At 50.1% G+C, this 17,297-nt stretch overlaps 1 protein-coding gene across 11 annotated transcripts in view; it reads left to right on the top strand.

The window, feature by feature from the left end:
• The window catches only part of NCOR2 (nuclear receptor corepressor 2), a 157,320-nt gene that overhangs the window by 10,514 nt on the left and 129,509 nt on the right, over nucleotides 1–17,297 (top strand). For all 11 annotated transcript variants that reach the window (XM_042035096.1, XM_042035103.1, XM_042035095.1 and 8 more), the window contains exons 2-3: nucleotides 1,276–1,403; nucleotides 10,530–10,710. In XM_042035096.1, the coding sequence (XP_041891030.1) occupies nucleotides 1,276–1,403; nucleotides 10,530–10,710 (309 nt within the window). The remainder of the gene's footprint in view (nucleotides 1–1,275; nucleotides 1,404–10,529; nucleotides 10,711–17,297) is intronic.

Below are 17,297 nucleotides of genomic sequence, written 5' to 3'. Positions count from 1 at the left end.
GGCTGGGGCTGTGAGAGCTGATGGGCTCCCTCACTTCAGATGTCTGTGTTTGTCCCATCTGTGGTTGGACTGATGGCACATTCTGTCCTGCAGCCCCCCATGGCATCCTGCATGGATGGACTCTGGAGCTGAGGGAGAAGCAGCGTTGTGGGGTTGCATCCTCCCTAAACACCTGGATTTACAGCAGAACATCCCCGTGAGGATAAGTGGATGCTGTCCTAGTCATGCCCTTCTTAATATTGCAAGAACCTGTCTGCAGACACCCCTTGTCCCAGAGGCTGAGGTCTGGGATGGCCAGGCTGGAGGGGCCAGCCAGGAGTGGGGTTGGCAGAGGTCTCTTGTTCCCAGCATTGGTCAGCTGCATGCATGTGGTGGTTTATTTATTGATTTTTTTAAATTTTTTTTTTTGTAGACCCAGAAATTCCTTTTTTCTTTTTGAGGAAGTTAAAGCTTTCTTGTTCCAGTTGGGAACTGTTCAAAAATAGTCTCCCAGGTGGAATTGGTTCTTCTAAGGTAAATGTGTGTCAGTGTTACCAGGGTTATTCTGTGACAGGGCTTTCTATGCCATTGCTGAAGGTCTTAGTTGATTAGATGATCAGTCTGCTGGTTAAGTATCTATCTGCAAATAAAAAATAGCAGTTGAATGTAGCTGCCTAAAATACTGCTGCTGGAATCAGTCTGTGGCACAGAGCAGGAGGGCTTCTTATTTAATTAAAATCAGGAACATACTGTTCTGTACTCTCTAAGGGTCAAGGAACAAAAGGGACATACACATAATAAGTAGCTCAGCCCAGGGGAGCTGTGTTTAAAGGGACATTTTCAAGATAACATTTGTGATTTTTCTTCTGTCTTTCTTTCCCCCCTTTTTTTCTTTCTCCACGCTGCTGTGTAGCTTATTGAAGCTGAAAGTGTCCTGTGACTTAATTTTGTTCTTACTCTTGGATTCACAGTTGTCATCAGGACTGCTTGGATGCCAGAAATCCCTGTGTGCGTGCTCAGTGGCTGGGTTGGGCTTGCTGGGGTCCTTTCCCAGGAGCCAGCCCTGCCTGCAGCCCCAGGAGAAGGCTGGAGGCAGGTTCAACAAGGGGCTGAGCTACCATTCCAATGCAGTGTAGGACTGGGAATTACTGGGAACCTTCTGGGAAGGGCAAAGCACTGAGCTGTGTGGCCCAGTGCTTCAAAGGAGGCATATCTTAGTGGGATTTTTGGAGTTGTTGTGTGCTCGTTTGAAAGTTCCCACCAGCCTGACAAGCTCTTCTGTGTTTGTGTCTGCAGGACGTGGCGCTGTTGGAGTACCAGCATCATTCCAGGGATTTCGCTTCCCACCTCCCGCCGGGGTCTATCATGCAGCCGCAGCGGCGGAGGCCGTCGCTGCTCTCCGAGTTCCAGCCAGGCAATGAAAGGTACTGGCTCCCTGCCTGCATCAGCCAGGGCTTTGTGCAGGGCTCTGGTGGGAGCAGGATTGGGAGGGACCTGGGCGGTGGGATGCTGTGTCTGGGCGCTGACCGTGCTCAGGCTCAGCGCCAGTTCAGCTTCCTTGTGCTAATCAAGTGGCATCTTTGCCTTCCGGTTTCTTACCTTTGACTGTCACGCATTTTAAAGAAGTCCTGAAAACAACAAACAACAAAAGAACCACCCCCTCACTTCTGTGAAGCTTCACGTTGCTGTGACTGGTTGTGTTGGCTTCTTCAGCATAGGAAATGAAGCCGTGTGGTCGGGTTTGGTCTGTGGCTCCCAAGGCTGCAGGGAGGAGTGAGAAGAGCTCATTTCCTCCCCCATCTCCGCTTCCTCTGCTGCTGCTCTTCCTCCCCGCTTTCATTGTTTTTGTTTCTCTTTCTGCATTCCCCTTACAACTTTCTCCGAGCTGCCTTTTTCCTATCTGCTCCCCTCATGCCTCTCCCTGTGTTCCTGTTTCCTGTTGTAGCCTCATGGGAGGCTAGCAGTGTTTTTAGGTGCAAGTCAGGCAAATGCTGTGGCTGGGAATGCTGTACAGTAGCTGATTTGTTTGAAGGACATCACTCTCACTCTCTGTTTCAATGCAAAACTCTGCTCTCTCACACAGTTTCTCTTCTGCATTTGATGTTTAGTGGTTTGGGAAAAAAACTGGCCTGGAAGTGAAATAAGAGCCTGGCTACAGTAGATTTATGCAAAGCAATTTTTTTAATGCTTACTCCTTAGGCTAAGAGCAAAACCAGTGCAGAGTCAGAGATGAATCTGTTTCTCTAAAATCATTGTTAGGGGGAGAGGAGCAAGAACTCAAGGTGTTGGATGCGTAACAAACACAGACAGGATCCTCTTTTTCTAGTAGGTTGGGTTCGGCTTGGTGCTCAGCAGAAGCAAACCCGTGAGAATTTGGAGGCAAAAAGTGGCTTCCAAAGTTCATTTTGCATCTGGACTTGCCCTTCTGGGTTATGCCTGTGGCACCTGCAATTACAGAGGGTCGTGTCACTGTTGATAACCCATAATTTATTGCAGCGTGTTGCGCTGCCTTGGCTCGCTTTGATTTCTCAGTGCTTTGATTTCTTAGCACAGAGTAACACGGTTAAGTTGGAATTGGGTCAGATTTAGCTAAATTTGGGGGAGATGGGTAAAGAGGACCTAGCAACATGCTCCTGCCTGGTTTTGTTTTTCACACTACTGATGGTTTGCAAAGTGGAGAAGCAGTTCTGCTCTCCAGTAATGCGCTGTTTAAAAAAATGTATCTGGGTTCTTCCATATCACAAAAAAGCCCAACTACAAACTTTGGTGTCTGCTGTGCCTGATCTGGTGTGGTCACCCAGGCATCTCCCTTTGGCTTACAAATATTTCAAAGTCCCCAAACTTATTTTTATGTTGACAGTCACATGAATGTGGGTAAATGTTAATCAAAGTTGCCAGGGGATGTTAGACATCCACTTGCTTATCATGGGACCTCATTTTCAGCTTGCAGGGTGATGTTTTGGCATGCTATAAAAAGAAACTCTTTTAATAACTTATATTTCATCCCTGTTCCCCTTAACGTCCAAAAAATTGTACTTTTGCAAAACTTATACTGTGTAGTAAAGCTAAAAATATTGCTTCAGTTCAGTTGACATCTTGTGGCAGAATACTGGGACAGAGACTCACTGAAAATTTTTGGAGGCATCTGGGGATGCAGAAGGGGGGGTGGTCTTTGAAGAAATTGTAAAGAAATTATCCATCCGATGTAATTAGTGATTGAGGTGATTCAATTTGGGTGCTGTTGCAGAGGTGTCAGTCTGTTTTGCAAAGCCAACTGCTGTTTCTCTGCATTTTTAAGCCCTACACTTAAAAATCCATCCTCCGGGGGCTTTGCTAGCTCACCTCTGTGGTCTGAGGAGCTGCTGTAACACAGAGCCTGCTGTGTTGTGAGAGGAGCCCTTTGGGTGGTGGTCGCTCACCTGAGGGTTCCAGGGCCAGAACCCTGGAGCTCCTGGAGCAGGGGTGATTGGTCATTGGTGCCCTCCCCAAAAGATAGCTGTGGCTCTTCCTGGTGTAGAGCAGAGCCTGGATGAGGGAGGGTGGTGATGGCAGCCATCTCTGCAGCTGAGTCCCCTTGGCAGGCTCAGCGCCTTGGCTTTGTTCCTGGGCTGGGATTGATGGCTTCGAGCAGAGGCAGCTGGCTCTCGGCATGAGGGGCTGGGAGGAGGGAGACCAAGGCAAACAACATCCTCAACATGGCACAGGGGGTGAGTAGAGGGAAGCACAAGGGTGTGCTGTGACTGAAAGAAAGACCCTCGCTGTGCTTCCCTGCCTGACAGCCCACCTGGCTAGTCAGTGGTGGTGGGCATGTGACAATCCTCCCCTTGCAGCACGTGTCAGAGAGGGGAACCCTTCCAATCCCCCGTTGCTTCAGGAGTCCAGAGGAAGCAGCCTGTCTGCTCTTGGTTGTGGTGGCTGATGCGCTTCCAGGATCACTCTGCTCCTTAAGGATATCAGCTTGCAAGTCTGGTGCAAGCGGGATGTGGCAGGCTGACAGCGCTGGAGATGGAGTCCTGCGTGCATTCCTGGGCATCACTGCCCTGCCATCACCATGCCTTGCACTCATCCAGGGCACTGCCTACAGCTGGAGAGTGGTTCAGCCCTCGTGCCACTTGGTCCCTGTGAGCCCACCTGCCTGGTGGGTGGCTGCTGTTTGCCTTCCTGTCCTGGAAACCGCAGGGATTCACTTTATTCCGTGTGCTGGTTTTGGGAGGTTTTCCCCTATTTTGGCTTTGCCTTCACTTTGGACAGATCTCTGAAGCCTCTTCAGGCTGTCTTTGCACGTGGTATTGGAGGCTTGACCTTGGGGATGCTTGAAATCCCACAGGAATCATTTGGGCTTGCTTGGATGGTCTTCCTCCTCCAGCTGTGCATGTTTTCGGTCTCTCCTGGCTGCAGTTTTGCTGTCGCCACCAGGATGGTGATTAGTTGTGATTCAGTGGAAAGGGAGCAAGAGGTGAAGCATTTCACCATGGGCACAATGTGTTAAGCATGAATCAAGTGTTGTTGGCAGAAAGGTGTTGAGTGATAACTTGCCAAAAGGAGTGGAATGCTGAGATGGTCCCGCATTTTGGGGCTTCCTGAGCAAGAAGCTTGTTGGGAAGTTGCAGACTGCCCTTCTCCACGAATGTCAGAATCAAGAGTTGTCACCACCCCTTCATGGTTGGGCAAAGACTTGAACTCCCTGTGCAGCAATTTTGGCTGGAAGAAGGAAGGAAAACCTGAACCACTCTGAATCTCTTGCTGTAGGGAAAACTGGCTCTGCCTGTCTTTGCAGGGATGCGCTGCTTTCTGCGATGGTTTTTTGGTGGCAGGCTTTTTCTTGGAAGGATCCACAGACTTCCCCTTAGCTTGTTAAGTTGGCTGTGCCAACTGGTCTGCAGGAGCGAAGAGAGGTATTTCAGGATCTGCTGTTGGTACAAGTCGTACCATGAATACTTGCTGTGGAATGTCCTGGCAAGGTGACAAGGATTAGGGCTTTTTTCCCTCTTCTATATATATTTTGGTCCTCAAAAGAAGTGAGAAAAACTGGGTTGAGTGTTAAATGGCAGGTTCCAGTGGGTGAGGGGTCTGAAAAATCAAGGAACTGGATTTTTCTGACTTTTCATATGTGTTAGGATTTTACAGCAAGCTTCCATATTAATGCAGAAATGCTGGGGTGGATACTTCTCTCTGCTTCTCTGGCAGAAAATGTGGCTGTAAATAAATGGTATGTGTGTTAACACAGTATATTCCACCTTTATCCAGAATAAGATGAGTCACTATTTTCACAGAAGATTATTTTCCCAGTTCAGGAGACCATGCTCCTCTTTCGGAGCCGTTCTGCTTAGCAGGCACAAGGAGTCTGAAGAGTTTGCCCGGTGTCGATCTGCAGGATGACATTTAGGATACATCAAACAGCTGCTGCGTTTCTGCAGCCATCTGAGATAGCCATGTGCAGTGTGGCACACAGAGAGCACGCCAGATCACTGTGCCTCTTGCATGGGATTAATCCTGCTGGCCAGGGAGCCCAGGGAGTGGTGGGAAGCTGGGGCAGTGCGCTGGAAATCACATGCGGCTCTCAGTCTTCATCTGTGCTGGGCCAAATGGCACCAGCTGCTCCCAAGGTAACAGCACGACCAATTTGATTTTATTTATGGTTTTTAATTAAGTTTCCATTTTTAAAGGTGATCCTTTTCTCAGGAGTGAGTGGCAGTGCAGCTGAAATCCCCACAACCATATATCTATGTCTTTCACACTGCGAGTGATGAGCAGTGTGTTACCAGGAGCTGTGGTTTTTTTCCTCCCCGTAATTGAACGCAGGAAAACAACATCTGGAGAGGGCAGATGCTGGTGTGTAGGCACCTGGGGACAAGGCTTACCTTGCAAGCTCTGGTGTGGGCTGCCTGGCATGTCCATGGATGGACATGGAGGGTGATCAACGGCATGGGATGTCTCTGAAGCCCAGGAGTGTTCAGCCACCCAGGACTGCTAAGAGGGCTTGCCTGGCAGGCTGCAGTTTTGGATGCCTGAAGAAGAAAGCATGTGGGGGAGCTTCTGGAGAGAGACAGATATTCCTTCTCCTCCTCTTGAGTGAGGCAGTGCCATTGTGTTAAAGCTTCTGCTGGTCCTGTCCATGAATAATTCAGACTCTGGGTATGGGGATCTTCAATATGCAAGTCTTAAATAGAGCACCTGCTCTTATCTAAACTGCAGTTGGCTTGGAAGAAGGTGGCTGAGGGGTTGTGCAGGGCAGCCAAGACACTGCTCCCTGCCCTTGTGTGGGAATGCACAGCCCGAGCATCCCGAGGATGCGTGTGGGTGCTTGGTCAGAGCTCCTGAGGATCTGGGAGTCCTTGAGCTGGGCCACATGGTGAGCTAAGCATCCTGCTCAAGGCTGTCCCACACCTTTGGCTTGGGAAGACTCAGTCCTGCTGCTGGCAGACTTTGCTGAGGGCGTGGGAGCTCCATCTTCCCGCCCAGACACGCAGCTCTTCCCGTCAAGTCACGATGGTTTATCTCCCTCTCCACCTACATGACAAAGGGAATATATTGGCTGGTCCTGGACATGTTTTTCTAGCGGCCTGGTGGCAGGTTTGCTCCTACAAAGCCTCCAGTTTCTCTCTCTAACAGGTCCCAATTTGCCCAGTCTCACACTCTGGCTCTCATTAGCTGTAAAGGGGTTGTTGAAACCTCTGACAAATCTTAGCATTGGCTATAAATAATTCAGGTCAACGCCAGTGGTTTTCTATATGACTGTCTTTCAAAAGCATTTATCATCTGTCTGTACCTGTGGGGCTTGGATACTCTTTTTAGAACTTACTTTTGGAGACAATTTCCCACCAAACCATCTCAGCTGGAGGAAATAAGCAGCCTCAGCAAGGCTGTCGTTTGTCTTGGTTCTGGTTCCAGGAGACACTGAGAATCAGTTTTCCAGCCTGGTTATGTTGTTTGGCCCTATGGTGTAGAGAACAGCATTTGCAGATGGGAGCAACTCTTAAAGTGTGCTCTTGCTGGGAAGTTGGTGGGAGCTGGCTCCGAATCGCTGCCAGTGCTTTGAGCCCTCGGTGCAGGAGGCTGTGGGAAGTCAAGCTGGGTTTGCTGGATGTTGCAGAACAGCCATCACTGCTCCTGCAGCCGCCTTCTGCTGCTCAGCTGAGGGAGAAACGGGAAGCTCGGAAGAGCAGGGGAGGGTTGTGCTGCTCTGAGGAGCCGGACAGTGGATTAGTGGGGAGGCAGAGTCTTTGGCCTCCTGAAAAGTTTGTACTTGCTCATTTCCCAGTGATTTGGCTTCAGGAAAGTAAAAGTAAGATCCCTCAGGGTAAGATCTCATCACGACTGCTCTTACAGGTCCCAAGGACAGCTCAGGATATCTCATTTGATCCTCTCTCCCAAGCTCTCAGCTTAATGACTGGACTCAATGATTTTAGAGGTCTTTCCCAACCATAAGGATTCTTTGATTCCCTGATACCCAGCTAGCGGACAGCCGCTGTTTTCAGCCCATCTTGTGCTTAGCTGGCTCTGGTGTAGGCATAACGCAGCAGAGGGTGTTTTTTTCCCTGGGTCCTGGTCATCCACACTTGCTGGAGTGAGCTGCAGATACCCCACATTGCTGTAGGGTTTTACCTGCTCATACCTTCCTTACACCCTCTGAGTCTGCTGAGGAATTGGCCCTGGTGAATGAGTAACGCAGCTCTGCAGCTGGGAGGGCACAATTCATTTGTTGGATTAGTAATAAACCAAAGGTCTCATCTTGGGTTATCTTGGTCTTCTGGACCTGCACCTGCCCCGAGCAGAGCTGTGTGGGGGTGGTTGGGAGTTGGGCAAACCCTGGGCACCCAGCCTTGTGTGTCAGCACATCTCACGCTGCTCCGCTTCCCTGAAGTAGCACAGTGTTTGTGGTGAGGGACTCAGGTGAAGACTAACCTGCCCCACTTTGTAATTAACGCTGGCATTTGCTTTGCTTCATTTAATTATGCACAACTCGCATGCAATTAAAAACACTCTTTCCCTTCAGCAAAGTAGGAATCTCTGGAATAAACCAGACGGGTGGGAACTGTTTGGAAAATGCAGCAAGCCCCAACCTCGGTGTAGCGGGAGGGTTTTTCAGGCAGAGTCATTTTTGCGCTGACAGCAGCGTCGTCGCTGTATGAAAGTCTGTTGTAAAGAGCTTGCTGCAGGTGTGGATGTGAAGAGTGAAAGGTGTGAAGGCTTCAAGCAAAAGCATTTGTGTTTGCAGCCAGGACAGGCTGAGCGGGTTGTGTTGGGCAAAGTAATCTCGGGAGCGGCTGGAAATTCCAGTGGATAAAGTTAATAGCTGTTCCAGTGGATGTGGAAATGGAAATAAAATAGCACCTTATAACATTGCAGCCACTTTCCCTGGCGTGGCCCCTGCCTCGCTGTGAGTAACCTCCTTTGTAAAGCTGAGTGGTGCTCTTATCTTCAGAATCCAGGGTTTTCTTTCCGAGTGGAGCAGTTGTGTCGGGTTCCTGACAACTGCAGAGGTCTTGGAGCCATCCTTTGTCAATTAGCAGGTTCTTGGTAATACGGCCTTAAAAGAAGGGAAGAAGTGAAAATAAATACATCTGATTTTTAATTGCCTCAGTACAGCAGGGCCTTGGGTGTTGGAATATTTTAGCACCTGCCCAGCTCAACAGTTGCTTATTGTTCCTGGGTTTTACAGCACAGCCTGAAATGCCGACGTGCAGCTGTGGGCAGGCAGGGATTGCGTGAAGGGCTGGGACCAGGCAGCAGGAAACCTGAGAGGTGCCAGGAGAGATTTCTGGGCTTGCTGAGAAAAGTTGGGGATCATTCAGCATGAAAGTGTTTGCAGGTGAAGCGAGCTGTGCTTCAGTGCCAGATTTCAGGGCTGTTGAGCTCTGAAGGGTTTGCTGTGCGAGCTGTGCATTCTGTCTCGGACGTTGGAGCACCAAAGGCAGTGCTGGAGCCTCCCCATTCTCCTGTCCTGTTTTTGCTGGGGAGGAGGAAGAGGATGAGCCAGATTCTGTTTCTGTGTGTCAGCAGCAAAGCTGCTGCCCGATCCCAACGCCAAACCCACAGCAGCAGAGCTTGGCATGCATGTGCTTTGTGCCTGCTGTTGATGTTTAAAAAATAACACCCCCAATTTTATCTTGATTCCCTGGAGCTGGGTTAAGTTGGCCACACTGCTGCAGGGGAGGGCATAGGGCAGTGCTCAGGGTGGTGCCCCTGAGAGGGTGGGTTTCTACAAGATCCTCTCCCTGGTTATAGCTACCGGCTTCAGAGCACTCTGGATCCTTCCCTTTTTGCCATCTCTTCTGAGATGTTTAATGTCAGCAGTTGCAGTTTGTGGTTGTGGGGCAAATGATGCATAAGACCCCCTGTCTTCTATGTTTGCTCTTGACAAAATATATCCCCTTTCTCCCTCCCCTTCAAGTAGCTCCAAAGGGTGTGTTAAGTTTGTTAGTTTTTGGTAACTGGGGAGGACACTTTACCACCAGCTCAGGAGAATTGCAGGTCTTGTTTAAGGGGAAAAGAAAAAAAACCATGTTTTTTCACAAGCTTTGAATCTCCTGTGCTTCATTTTATTTTTATTTTTTTTTAAGACGCACTTCTGCATGAAGTGTTAAAAACACACCCTTGGAGCTGCTGCAGCAAAGCTGATTCTAGGGCATAGTAAAAGGTTTAATGTATTTTTGTAGGATCCCTTTACAATTCCCACAAGAGAATCCTGCTAAGGAAAACAGAGCTACAAAAAAAAAAAGTTCAACATTTGTTTTAAAAAAGCAAAACCAAGCCCACTCTCTGGGTACTACCAACTGCATCATATTTAACAGGTAAAAGATGTTTGAGCTCGATGTGACTCGTTGGTGCAGTTGCTATCACTGGATAATGTGCCTTTACAGCCTGCCAGGTCTGTGTCAGAGACATGCAACTACATGTGGCTGGTTTCTTTCCTCCCTGATCCTGGAAAAATAAATCCCTACTGTCTAGCCATGGAGGAGTAGGCATTTTTTCCCCAACATATAATCTTTGGTATTCCTATAGAAGACACTAAATATAAACACTGGGGCAGCTACCTTTGACTAAATAAGACAGACGTGACGGAAGGGCGTGTTCTGCCCGGTCTTGGAGGCACAGGAGGATTTATGGGGCAGATTTGAGGATTTTCCAAGCTTTGCCTCTTTCTGACCAGCCCAACCTATGTGTCATGATGGGGAAGGCTCAGACCTGCAGCCTTATTCAGTTTGTTCCAGTGTAGGGACAGCCGCCCACTGCACTGGTGGGACAGGAGATGACAGCGGGGCTTTCCAGGTGACACGGCAGCGGTGCTGAGGAGGGGCACAGCAGGGTGGCCCCTTGGTCCTGCTCCAGGACATGCACCATGCCCAGCAGCTGAGCTATGGGGCTGTGCATGTGGGTCTGCAGAGACCTGAGATGTTTGAGTGCAGGACCACCTGGCCTTCCCCCATGGATCCTTCTGGAAAATGGGCAGATGTTGAGCCCTGTCCTCCTCGAGTGGTTTGCAATTGTGGAGCAGGGGAGAGCGGAGGTAGTTTCTTTCCTAAAGGCTCCTTTCCCTTTGTCCCCAGATCTCAGGAGCTGCACCTGAGAACCGAGGGGCATTCCTATCTCTCTGACCTGACCAAGCCGTCGGACTTGGAGTTCATTGAAACCAAGAGGCCGCGCCTGGACCTGCTGCAGGACCCGCTGATGCGGCACTCGCCTCTCCTGAACCAGAGCCAGCAGGGAGGCACCGAGGATCTCTCAAAGGTAAGGGGCTGATGGCCTGTGCTGCCAGCTGGGTGCGGGGTCTGCATTTTGGGCTTGTGTAGAGCTGCCTTTGAGGTTCTGAGCCGCTGCTGGATTCAGCAGGGATCGTGGTTCCCAATGCGTCAAGCAGTGCTTGGTGGTACTGGATGGTTTTCCCCGAGGTGGGGTGACCACTTCAGGGGAACAGAAGCATATCAGCTTTTCCCATAACTGTTACAGTCGTGGGCTTTTTTTACTGGGCTATTAGATGCACCAGAACAATTTGGAAGCTCCTGTAGGCTGAATTAAGGATGGTCATGTCTGGCTTTTCTGGGTACTCTGCCTTGATTTGATTTTTATTTGACACTTCTCATTTATCACATCTCTTTATTTAATATTGGTGTTTGAAGGGCTGGAATCAGTTTCTGGTGGTTCTTTAATATAATCTTCCCCAGGAAAGCCTCCCTTGTCCCAGTCTTATTTAACAAAGCAAATCGTTTACTTACAATTGTCCCCTCTGCACATGGAATAAATGTTGCAAAGAGAAAACCCTTGTGTGTGTGCCTGTTTGGATTTACTTTCGTGTTCTCTTGGGGTAAATTGTGTTTGATTTTACTGTGAGTTTGAACATGCTCCTGGTTGGTAGGAAAGTCTTGCTGGATAAATGCAGTGGGGGCAGCTGACTCCCATGCCAGTGCTGAGGGTTGGTGCAGCTGCAGGCTGGGCTTGGGAATTGCCCAAGCCCTCAGTGAAATGAAAGGGAAGTCACATCTGTCCCCAGGGTGATGGGGATGGTTTGTTGTGTCCCTGTGGGAGCTGATTGAAATAACACATGGACCAGAAAGCTCTTCCTAGGTATATTCAGACATCTCGTATCTGTACAGTACTGGAGGGCTTTAGCTGAGATCCCTCGGACCTGTCTTTAGTGAGAAGGGTATTTAACTCTGGAGTAGCTCCGATGTCAAGGGAGGCCTGAAGTCTCTGAAGCATAGAATGTCCACAGGGGATGTTGGTTGGGTGGCTGATGGGGAAAATGCACTGTTGTCCACAAAACAGAAAATAGACCGCTCCAAAGATGTGAGGAAACCAGGATGGCTTTTCTGTCTTCACATTATTCCCACCAGTTCGACCTCTCACCAGAAAAAATGGATTGTCTCAACTATTTGTTTCTAATAGGCAGAGCTGCTCTTGAGGAATTAGTTCATCAGTTTAGGGGCTGCATTTGCTTCTCGGGCTGTGACACGTCTCCAAGAATTACATGCGCTTTATGGGACTTAAAACATTTGTTAATGAAAGAGAGAGAGAGCCGAGATACAATTCAGCAAGACAAGATTATGCTTTTAGTGGAGCCATTTGTAGTTTTAGTGTCTGGAAGGAAGAAGAAAATGTGGTGTCCCTGGCTGGTGAGAGCCTGAGTGGAGCTGGGATTAGTCACTCTAAGCTATCAGGAGCTTCCAGAATGGGTTTGATGGAGCTCACTGCAAGACTGGATGATCTCAGTGTTGTTCAAGTGGCTGGGAGCAGAAGGCAAGTCTGGGACACAGGGTATATCTGCCTCTGCAGCTTGGGAAATTGGGCTAATAGCAGTGTTTTGGCACTGAGTAGTTGTCCTCAGACTAGTCTATAAACTGCTGGTGCACATTAAGGTCATGGAGAAGCTCCTGAAGCCAGCATGTGCATTGCTCTGAGCCTCAGCTTGTTGGAGGAGCTCCTCTGGGTGTGGGTCCAGGGGAAATGCAAAGAGCTGAGTCTGCCCTTTGGGCACAGCTCTGGGCGCTGGCAGATCCAGGCTGTGGACACAGACCCTTTGTTGCACCCACGCTAAGCCAGCCACGGTGGAATTCAGCACTGGGCTCTGAACTCGCCACCTAGGACAGGTGATAAAGACCTTCCTGAGAGGCTCTGTGTCCTGGAGCAGTGGCATACACATGGGGGCAGGACATGTGTCCCAGTGACCAGAGCTGCAGAGAGGTGTTTGCTGTTCTGTCTGTGCTGCTGACTCAGTGTCTGACGGAGTCGCTCAATACTTTATCTAGGGCAGCTGTGCCAGCCGGGTGAGCTCTTTGGGTGAGATGCACCACGTGAGCCCAGGATTGCTAAACACACTGCTGGTTGTTTAGACAGAGTATCCCAGGAGTTGTTCCCTTACCCGTTACCCCATTCCTCGTTGTTGCAGTCACTGTGTGGGGAGGAGCTCGATTTACTCACTGGGGTAATACTGCTAGGACTGGTTTTCATGGTGATTTTGCAGACTGAGCTCATTTTTGCACAGTAAGAGCTCCACAAAGCCCTCAATAAAAAGGGCAGGGGTTTGGTTACACGCTCTGGGCGCCAGCCTGACTGTCCCAGGGGATGTGACTGTAATGGATGTTGCTCTTGGGCAGTGGATATGTCTTGGTTTCTCCTGGTTTCAGAGCAGCCGTTGAGCTGAGATGCAGAATCAGGTCTGTGATGGGATATGAGTTTAGCACATCCCTGATAACCATTGATAACAGGATTTACCAACCTTCAGCCCAGGGGAGAGAAGTCAGTGCCGTTCCTGCACCTTTCCAAGGCCTTTGTTTTGAGCCATAATTTATGCTCTGAACACAGATGGAGCAATTGATGGTGCAACTGCTGGTAACAGGCTTCAGAGTTTTTTTCCCCCCTGAAGAGAAGTGGATTTCTCATGTCTTTTGTTCCTCATCTACCTCTCCCAAACAGGAGGAGAGCTGGGCCCCTTAAACCCTGTTCAGTATCACTGCAGCCTCACTCCAAGCAAGACTTACTTTGTAAGGAGAAGCTCTTGGATCAGCGCATTCTCACTGGAGAAAGCAGAAACACTTTTGGGCAGCATGCCTTTCAAAAGCAGCAGCTTTCAGCTAAATCTCACTTGGACAAGAAAAAGATAATACCTTTCCTTGTGAACCTCACATTGCTCATATCCTCAAACACTGGTGTTTCTTTTCAAGCCAGAGGCAGAAGATTGTTTTCTGGCCTGCTTTACCCCACTTCATCATCTTTTTCCCTGCTGTTGTGTGTTGTCATGTTGCTGCAGTGCTGTGGTCCTGGGCTCCTGCTGCTGGATGTGGCCTGGAGGGCTCTGGTGAGCTCAGTCTGCTGGAGAGAAATGAAACCTCCCTGTGCCCTCTGTGCCAGCTGGGGTTGATGCTTTTCCCCTGGGAAGTTGCTCCCTTTATCTGGCTTACAATAAGCAGAACAACTTAAGCAGGGTGCCTGGGTGTGGGATTCACTGGAAAAGCTGCTGTGATGTGGCTTTGCCAGGTGTGTTCTTGGCAGAGATGCAGGAGCTGGTTCCCAGGACCCTCCGTGGCTTCTGCTTTCTTTCCAGTAAAGTCACGGACCTCCATCATGTAACAGCAGCCAGGAGTAAAGCAGACAGCCCCAGAGCAGGCCAGTGATGCTGTGCACGATCCCTGTCCCTGCACACACGTGCACAGCTGGTGCTGTCCATGATCCTGCCCCACAGGGACGGCAAGCATGGCACATCTGGTCAGTCAGCCTGCTCTCCCCTCTCCAGAGCTGGAGCTTCATCCTGCCTCTCCCCTTCCATCTCTTCTTATTCCCATTATGCTTTCACTTGTTCTTCTCCCCATTTTTAAGACTGCTCTTCCACCGCCTATGTGGTTTGCTGCTCCTTCCTATAGGATGTGAGTCAGTTCTGATCTGCACTTAGTCGCCTGGCAAGAGCTGGCTGGCTGCACTTCTGAGTGGCCTGTTGGCTCCAACAGGAATTCACTTACAGGGAGCCATGTAATCCCAGTGGGAATGGGGCTGGGTGGAGGCTTAGGAAACCTGAACCTTGCTGCCATCTGCCCTGGCAGGCTGCTGGTCACCCGGTAAGTCTCTTCCCCTTTCTCTATCTCAGATTTCCCCATCTGTACAAGGGACAATGCCACTTCCCTCTTTTGTAAAATAATTAACAACTGTGGATGGAAAAAGGCAGTTAAGAAGCCATGTGTTGTTAGGACTTGGACTCTGTTTTACATTGTGCAAAGGTTTTAATTTCTTCCCTTTCTGCATGAGTGTTTTTGTTGTATCACAGACTGAAAAATGGAATCAGAAAAGTGGTGGTGGGGGGGTAGTCTTGGAAAAGACAGCACCAAGATCAGGAAATAGGTATGGCAAAACAGAAATTAGGGCAAAAGGTACTTTGCTTTGATGCATATCAATGTAGCTTTAAAAGCAATTAATTGAAAAAGGAGGAATTAACACATTTGAAATGCCTTTTTAATGATGCATTGAAGCCAGCAGCATACATGCCAAATTTCACACTGGCTGCCCGTTCCAGAGCCCAATTTACAATGAACTCCTGGAAGACAGGCTATGGGATAGAAAAGGCTCTTGGCTAGCCTGCTAACTCCTGCCCTGGTTGCAGGCTGGCGGGGCACCGAGGACAGCAGAAAGGCCTTTTGGGAGCTTTGCTTCTTCCTCGCTTCACTGGCCAGTGCCTTGGCAGTGCTGGTCCCTGTTCCATCCCTTGCCGAATGCACCAGGGGAGGGGAGTGGGAGGCTCAGGTCTCTTGCAGCAGGGTTTGCCCTGGTACAGGGTGGAGGAGCAGTGCCACAGCTCCCAGCACAGATAGCTGGGCTGGCTGGTAAATCAGCAGTTGCGTTTCTGGTCCCATGGCTTTGTTACGGGAACATTGATCTGTTGCTGGGATTAACCTCTCAGAGTTTCCAGTGGGTTGGTCTCGCAGTTATTAATGAAACTGGCTGGAACTTGTGTTGACCTTGGCAGAGGCCCCAGTTGGCTTGGAGGTAACTGGCAAAAGCATAATCTCTAATTGAGTAATCCAGGGCTGGGGGAAGGGAGCGGAGGGGGTGGACACGAAGCAGTGCTTTGAACTGGGAGAGCTGTGGTGCTCCGACGGGATGCGTGGGAGTGGAGGGCTCAGCACGGCGCTCGCCGAGGGAATTAGCAGGCACAGCGAGACAGCATCTCGGTTCCGGCACCCCAGGCTCCCTCTTGTAGAAAACAGCCCAGAATTCCAGTGCCTCCCTGTGATTTATTGCTGTGGAACAATAGCGCAGAGGGGCTGGAGAATGGAACAAGCTGCGAGCGTCGGCCGTCCCTGGGTGCGTGTCCTCCCATAGCCTCTGAGTCTGCAGTGGGGATCACACTGGGCTCTCCCTTCCCCACTGGAGGTTGTTTTTCACTTGAGCAAAAGAGCTCTGGGCTTGTTTCTTGGGCTTTTGGGGAATGTCTGCAAGCGGGGACCGAGTGACAGCACAAGTCCCAGTTTCCCCAGCCGTGCATCTCTGCCGTGAGAGAGGGAGATGCTTCCTGGGCCAGCTGTGGCCGTGCCCACATCTGGCGGGGAAGGGCTGGCTGCCAGCAAGCCCTGCAGAACACCCAAGCAGAGGGATCCTGTGGAGCTGTGGTAGCGCTGATGGACGGGGGACACACCAATGCTGCCAGCACCCTGTTGCTCCATCCCAGTTATCCAAAACCCAAGTGAGATGCAGAGACTTGGTGCCAGTGCCAGGCTTGACCAGCCCTGTGGGAAATGAAATTCCTCAAACATACAGCCACGAAAAGAACTTCCTGTCCTGACGAGTGTGGGGTGCTCCGTGCAAAGCCTGCACATGCTGTGTGGCCTCCACACCACTTCTTGGAGGAGTGGACTTCTGTGGAAGTAGCTCTAACCTCAGATCTGAGCAGTGAAATGAAACAATTTTAGTGGGTACAAACACACCTACATCTTTCCTGCTTTTGTCCTCCTTCCCCTGCAGAGAACAGCAGTTCTTGTTAACTCTCCTTGCAGCTGGGCTCTCCCTGTGAAGCTGAGCCAGTGGAGCTGGGCACCCATCAGGAGCGAGTGGCATGGGGTTGTCGAGTCAGGAGGATCCTCCTGTGACGTGTGTGACACCCACCCATCTGCTGTGCGCTTGCTCACACTGTCGACTTGTGCCTGATAAAAATCTGGTTGCAAAAAATTATTCGGTGGGGTGGGGAATTTACGTTAGGGGAGTAATGATTCAAAGCTATTTCTGGGAAGATGAGGGACATGTTGGCATTCTTTGTCATTCCAAACATATTTAAAAGCTGAAATATTTGCGTTGTTCATGTTGCCACAGCACAAACACTTCTGGCTGGATTTCCCCCCCTGCTTTCCTCCCTGCTCCGACGATAATTTCCAAATCACAGGAGGATGGGATGAGTGTGAGCGTGTCAACCCCTGCTCAGCTGCATGTGAACACACGCCTTTGGGAGTGTGTGCCTGTGGTGTGCAAGCAGAGTGGCTCTCCTGGCATGCCTGGTGGTCCATTCCATTGCCCACCATGCCAGGGTGGCTGCAAGGGGTTGCCAGCAGCCCGTGCCATGCACCAGCGTGGGACAGGAAGCCAAGGGAACAGCCTGAGGAGTGCTGTATCTGCAATCTCGGTCCCATGCATGGGCTCACCTGGTTTCATTTGAGAAACAGATGCTTTTGGGCGTTGCGTAGTCCTTGTGAGATGTTTGGCTCCTCCATCCAGACCTGGGCTGAGGGGTGAAGGGAAGGAGTACCATGACTGCAAGACAACTGGTTGTATTCCATTTCTCAGCTGAAGTTGCTGTGGCCAAAGAACTGAACTATGGTCTGAGAGACTCGGGTATGGCGGGA

Source organism: Corvus kubaryi, unplaced genomic scaffold (genome assembly GCF_017639235.1).
Source record: "Corvus kubaryi isolate FWS band 111438036 unplaced genomic scaffold, C.kubaryi_AGA036_p1.0 37382, whole genome shotgun sequence".
NCBI lineage: Eukaryota > Metazoa > Chordata > Aves > Passeriformes > Corvidae > Corvus > Corvus kubaryi.
Note: the sequence above shows the minus strand (reverse complement) of the source record. Positions and strands in the feature narration are given on the sequence as shown.